The sequence below is a fragment of the Oryza sativa genome, chromosome 7 (assembly GCF_034140825.1).
Source record: "Oryza sativa Japonica Group chromosome 7, ASM3414082v1".
NCBI lineage: Eukaryota > Viridiplantae > Streptophyta > Magnoliopsida > Poales > Poaceae > Oryza > Oryza sativa.
Genome location: NC_089041.1, coordinates 3,596,390 through 3,602,998, shown reverse-complemented (window position 1 = coordinate 3,602,998; position 6,609 = coordinate 3,596,390). Strand labels below are relative to the sequence as shown.

Here is a 6,609-nt window from a genome sequence, read left to right as displayed (position 1 = left end):
TAATACTTCAAATATGTGTCCATATATCCGATGTAACATTCAGGGGCAAAATTTTTTGCCAACCAAACAAACCCTTAGGCCTGCTTTAGTTCCCCAATTTATTTTCCTAAAAACATCACATCGAATCTTTGGACATATGTATGGAGCATTAAATATATATTAAAAAACTAATTACATAGTTAGAGAGAAATTATGAGACAAATCTTTTGAGCCTAATTAGTCCATGATAAGCCATAAGTGTTACGGTAACCCATATATGCTAATGATGAATTAATTAGGCTCAAAAGATTCGCCTCGCGATTTCCAGACAAGTTATAAAATTAGTTTTTTTATTTGTATCAAAAACCCCATTCAAAATCCGATCAAACATCTAATATCCGATATAACATACAAAAAAATCCATTTCACGAACCCGTTAGTATCCTTCCCGGGCGGCGCTGCCGCCATGTCCCGCGTCGGATGGGATGGAGGAGGGTTTGGGAATTTTGGGCTAAGGCATAGCTTTGGACCTCTCGGCTCGGCTCATCTCCTCTCGGCTCGGCTTAAAAACAGCCGGGCGGCTGCCACGCTAGCTGCCTCTCCCCTTCCCTTTCTCCCCGCTCGGACTTAAACCCCCCCACAAAAAAAAAAAAAAAATCCCCCACCTCCTCGGATTCCCCTCTCCTCCTCCTACTTCCTCTCCGGCGAACCCCACGCGGCGGCGGAATGGGGAACTCCTGCTCCTCCGTCGACGAGAGCGCCGCCGCCATCGCCACATTAGCGGAGAGCGCTGCTGCAGGGGCTCGGGAAACCGTCGCCGACGAGTTCGCCAGGGCAGCGGGGTCGGGAGCGGGAGGGCGAGGCGACGTCGCCGGATCAGCGGCCGCAGGAGTCGCCTCTGGAGCGGGAGGGCGAGACGACGCCGCCGGGGACGAGGTTGTGATCGCTGGCGTCCTGTCGCTGGCCGACGGGCAGAAAGCCGCCGCCGCGGGCGCCATTAGCGGGGTCGAGTCGATGCAGTCCTACATGAGAGGTACTCGATTCTTCTGTTTCGGAGAGCGCGTGTGCTCGGACCAGATGGCCGCGCTCAAGATGGCCGCCGCGTGTGGTTCGGCCGCCGGCATGAGGGCGGTAGCCATGGTTGCCGCCCGAGCTCGGCACGCCGCACGGATTGCCGCGAATCCAGACGTTGAGAATCCTCTGCATGATATCCCCGAGGTAATTTTCTCTTGTTTTTCATTTGTGATGTTGCAATCGATGCATTTGTGTGTCAGGAACCCACACTCTAACCTCAATAGATAGTATCCAATACAAAACAGTAGTGGATCGGTGTGGAATTGATGGTGGAGAAATTATGGAATACAAACTGAATAGAAGGTTCTAGTAGTTTCTAGATAAGTAGAGGAAGAGGAAGGGTAGAGAAGAAGATCAACAAGGGTGCCAAGCCCGGCCACCCAAGTCGCCGCCACCGCCGATTCCAAATGTTCGATGCCTCTAAGTGATTGCTGTTGCTGCTCATATATGCTGCTAGTTGTGCTTGTGTGGGCCAGGATTGAAACATGACTAACTTATCCCATCTGCAGCCCAACTGTGTTCCTAACAATCCCCTCTCCTTAATATTCGACTTGTCCTCAAGTCGATGCAAATTATTGCCATGCCACCAGGATCCCAAGGTGTCTGAAGTTCTTGCATATAGTTAGCAACCCTCTGAATAACAAGTGATTGTGGATTATTACCAGCAACGCTTCTCGATTTCATCTTCTGGTTATCATCCATCAGCCAATGCACCAAAAGTTGATTTTAGTTGATTTGCAATTCTCCCTTATTACTGACCTTTTCTCTCCCTTTTTCCAATTGATGTGCTGTTACAGGATCGTCCTGATTACATGCTATCCGCCGCTGCCACTGGAGCAAGAGCAGGGGTTCTATGTGCACGGATGAAGATACAAGCAGCTGGTGGTGATTCTACTTCACATGTTAGTGCCAGATCCCAACTATTTTACATCTTCTTTAAACAATTAGAATTAGGGCCTGTTTAGATCCCACCCAAAAATTTTACACCCTGTTGCATCGAACGTTTGAACACTTCTATGAAGTATTAAATATAGGCTAAAAAATAACTAATTGCACAAATTTCGACTATTTTGCGAGACGAATCTTGTAAGCCTACTTGCTCCATGATTTGACAATGTGGTGCTACAGTAAACATGTGCTAATGATGGATTAATTAGGCTTAATAAATTCGTCTCGCGGTTTACTAATGGATACTGTAATTAGTTTTTTATTAGTGCCCGAACACCCCATGCGGCACCCTATATAATACCCGATGTGACATGCCAAAACTTTACACCCCTGGATCTAAACACCCCCTTCATCGTAAAAAAACACCCCCTTAGTATGCTTTATACCAAATTCATAGTTTGTTACTTACAAAGATTTGTTGTTTATTGTATTCATGACTACAAATAGTATCAAATTACCATGTTTGTTGATGTTTATTGTAGGCGAAGTATGTCCCTTTTCTCGCACCGTTCATTGGAGGTGCACTACCAGGGTCATATGCGGCCTATCACCTCGTGAAACATTCTCCTGAATGGGTCATGGGCGTGGTCTTTGGTAGCATTTCTTTGGGTTTCTTCGCAGCTTGCACAGGAACTGTTTCTGGTTTACTAGGCACGTCATCCGCCACATTCCAGTACAGCAGATTTGCTGCCATTACAACCTTCACGGCTGTATGGTTTTTATTCAGCTTCGCTATGACTTCCGTGTTTTCAAAAACATGGCGCAAGATTCTCTGTGGATTTATATGTGGTGTGCCTGGGGTAACTTTCGTGGGGGCCTGGCTATATTCAGGGTGGTAAGAGTTGTTAACCCTTAGCTAGTAAAAATCAACTCAGTATGTAAATTATTTGCTCATTTTTGTTATTTTTTTTATTGCAGGTGAGAACGAGTTGCAACAACCGTTTCATCTGTGGAGACTATAGTTTACCATAGCTTGTTTTCTTTGATGTGGTTGTAGAGACTTCCATCCACATAGTACAGTCTTTACTTCAGTACATTTTCGTAGTGATTACAGAACATGACAAAGGGAGAACAGATCATAGTTCCTACCCATATACAGGGTGAAAAGGTGGTGCTAAAACCTCTCTTTAAATCAAATATTTTCCAATATGCAAGGGGCCTGTTTGCAAATCTTTTTTTGCCCTTGCTTTTGGATGGGACCATTCCTATCAAAACAGTAAATACTGTTGTTCTGGGTGTCTGAACTGTGTTTCTTGATGTTTACAGATTTTTTCCTCCCCGTATCAATGCCAAGTTCTTGGTTCTATGTGTGTTTGGACTGAAGGTTTTGTGTGTTGGGTGGCATTATAATCGATAGTTCAATTTCAGATTAGTAATTTAATCCTCGGTAAGACAAATATTGACTGAATATTAAGGGCTTTGTTATATATTAGTGTTGAGAATTTTGATATTCGTGTTCTAATTCCAATACTATGTTCGCTGAAAGTTCACTGCCATGGTTTAGCCCCAGTTAATTTTACTTATGTATATTATTATATATTTTCTTTCTGCATATGCTAATATATTCTTTCTGAAGAATATATATTAGGTCTTCTGTAATGCATAAGCACATATTCTTCAGAAAGAATACCTAATACATTTTTTAAGAAAGAATACCTATCATGGTTTACACTGTAGTGTCGGTACTGCTAATAAAAAAATATTCTTTCCGAAGAGCGAGTAACGAGTTGCTGGAGTGCATTTTCTATATATTAAGTATACCTGAAAAAATATGTATCTGTACTGCATTCAATGTAGCCAAGTAATGCTCGATCCTAATCGTACTATTTCTACATCTTATATACCGAATTCAGGGGTAGAACCCTGGTATTTGATTGGGCCACATGCCACTACCATTACAACTGCTGCTGAATTCTCGGTTAGAGAAACTAGAATGGGGATGCGTGGCCCCGCACAACCACCACCGCACACAAATCTCTACTATTATAAAAATTAAATATGTTTTTGCCGGTACTTTAGTACGTTATCTATGTATAAGTCGATTTTTAAGTTCGTTCGATTTTGAAAATACATATCCGTATTTGAATCGGATTTTAATTTCGTTCGCTTTTGGAAATACATAATGAGTTGTATAAGATATCTCTCTAAAAACTCGCATCTAACTTGAGATGATCGGACTCCTGATGCTCATGATTTTCTAGAAAAATATATATCCAAGCAAATTTGAATAGTGAATTTCATCTTAACTAAACCGTATCTTTACTATTATAAAAATTAAAGATGTTTTTACCAAAATTGAAGATGTTTTTGCCGGTATTTTAGTACGTCATTCGTGTGAAACAATGCTAACTTGAAACGATCGAACTCCTAACTGCAGCTCATGATTTTCTAATATATATATATATATATATAAGCGAATTTCACTTTAACTAGACCAAACAATAATAAGATTAAAATAGTCTCCACCCATTGCAACGTCGGATATTTTCTTTTCTAGTATAACTTAAACATAAATTTTATTAAACACAAAAATTAGCTATCGTTGATCAAATGTTCTCCATTTCGTTTAACCTAAAAGGGTAATGTCAAATGTAGTATATATATAATTACAAAGTGTGTACAGTATCAACCTTCTATGTGATTGGACCACACGCAATTTAAGACTAAAGGAGGAAGAAGTAAAAAAGCTGCAAAAAAGAAGAAAGATTGACAACGATATTTAAGTCAAGCTTTGTGAACTAAAGTACAATGGTCTAAAGAGAGATAAATCCATGTGTAGCATAGCATATTTTGCATGAAAAAAAGATAATATAGATCGCTAATATGCATGAATACCACCATACCCATCACGGTGAGCAGCATTCCAAGGATGATCTTCACGGTGAGGGCCGAGTCGAACATAACCCAGATAAGAATCAACATGCACTCGGTCTTCATGTGGCCCCAGGAAAACTTCATGATAGTAACTGTTCTGTCTGGTTAGCAATAACTTCATCTGGCCTTCAGGGCAGCACAGAAAATACAATACCATCTGAATCCATGCAGCAAGATTCTTTACTTGTTATAATTAAGCTCAACAAATATAATAGGCTTTCATTGGCTGATTCAAATTGTTGAATTGAAGGGTGCCTATAAAACAAAGCAATAAAAATGAATTATTTTTCTTGAACTGTTAATTAAAAGAACATGACAATATAAGAGGGAAAAGAAACTAATACGAAAACCTCCTGTAAATATAATAGGCTTCCGTAGGGCAAGTTGTTATTTGGTTAGTGATCGATCTACGGAAGAATTCAGCAGTTCCATACCTTTTGATTTGTTAGAGAGACAAACCAATAACATATACATATTTTTGGTGCAAAACACAAGGCATTTTAAAAATAAGGGATGCATGAAAAATAAGATCTGGAATAGATTAAAGAAGCAAGGTCAACTTCTAAATTTCAATGTTGTACCCACCACAAGTGCATCGATTCTTTAAAAAAAAAGAAGAGGAGTTAACATATCATCCAGACCGGTAGTTCTATCAAACATTTAATACTTAAATTATGTGTAGGGAAAGTTTATATAACATGTAAGTATTCCAATTAGAAATACATAGAAGTATTCAGATTCAATTCGAAACTTAATCAACTAAGGGTTAAAAACTGTAAATCAAATCAAAATTTCTTATTGTGGAAATATAAGTACCCATACAGAGATATCAGCAGCTAAGCATGACCGTTGATCATTCTGTGCAGCAGTACAGAGAGCAATAGAAAACTCCAGCTAGAGGCTATGGAGGCACCTATACTCGTGAACTCAGCTTCACCTAATACTAACGAGCCAAGACCTGTTGCAGTTCTTGTAGTGGAGAACAAAGTGAAAGGGCAGATCGATCAATATAGTTGCCATCACTGCATGCAGTTTATATAAATTTTTATGCATGATTGACGAAAATTATGAAGGGATTTGCAGTATAATGTTAACCATGGATTGATCCATATTAGTAAGATATAAAACTAATATTCAAAAAGAACACCAAGCCACTAAAACTTCTTAATGGAGTGGAAAGAAGGCCAATAAGTAAGCATGACGTGCGTACAGCCATAACTGAAAAAGGCCGAATAATAGACTTGCAGTTTTGGACCTTTGGTAGGATTATAGAAGGTCCCTGCTATAAACTTGATTGTTGTAGCAAATGAATAAGTCCATCAAAGAACATCTTTTGGAATCACAAGGCCATTGTTTATCTTACAGCACCAGTGCTGCAGCTGCAAGAGCATTGAGTAGGAACATGCCCATCATGAACATAAAAATGGGAAGAGAATAACATCAAAGTATTGTTCAGCACATATACCTGACAACGTTCTTTGAAGGTGGCTCTAAAATACTTTGCTCTGACTCCCAATAAAAATCTCAATAGCCTCCTCTTGAAGGAAAGTAAATCAAAAGGAACATGTCAAAACTACTTATCAAAGCTAAGGATAGTAATATTTATTCGAATTGAAGTGCATAATAGCAAGCCTAGAGGAAGTTGAAAAGGCACCTTCATCGGTCTTGAAATCAAATGGCTACTGTTCATCATATCCCTTCTTCGAAAATATTGTGCCATCCTGAAATATTCTA

The 6,609-nt window shown here is 39.8% G+C and overlaps 1 protein-coding gene across 1 annotated transcript; it reads left to right on the top strand.

Annotated features, from left to right (window-relative positions):
• The first annotated feature begins 635 nt into the window (after window positions 1-635).
• LOC4342484 (uncharacterized) lies at window positions 636-3,305 on the top strand. Its single transcript, XM_015790174.3, has 4 exons — window positions 636-1,197; window positions 1,851-1,955; window positions 2,484-2,836; window positions 2,920-3,305. Exons 1-4 carry the CDS (start codon window positions 706-708, stop codon window positions 2,921-2,923), a joined length of 954 nt encoding a protein of 317 aa, XP_015645660.1. The 5' UTR covers window positions 636-705; the 3' UTR covers window positions 2,924-3,305.
• Window positions 3,306-6,609: the final 3,304 nt, after the last annotated feature.

What these genes read in the sequence shown, in the direction of transcription:
- LOC4342484 (XM_015790174.3), top strand. Translation starts at nt 706, where the DNA reads ATGGGGAACTCCTGCTCCTCCGTCGACGAGAGCGCCGCCGCCATCGCC. An exon ending in CTCTGCATGATATCCCCGAG is followed by an intron (nt 1,198 to 1,850) that starts GTAATTTTCTCT and finishes GTGCTGTTACAG; the next exon opens with GATCGTCCTGATTACATGCT. An exon ending in GTGGTGATTCTACTTCACAT is followed by an intron (nt 1,956 to 2,483) that starts GTTAGTGCCAGA and finishes TGTTTATTGTAG; the next exon opens with GCGAAGTATGTCCCTTTTCT.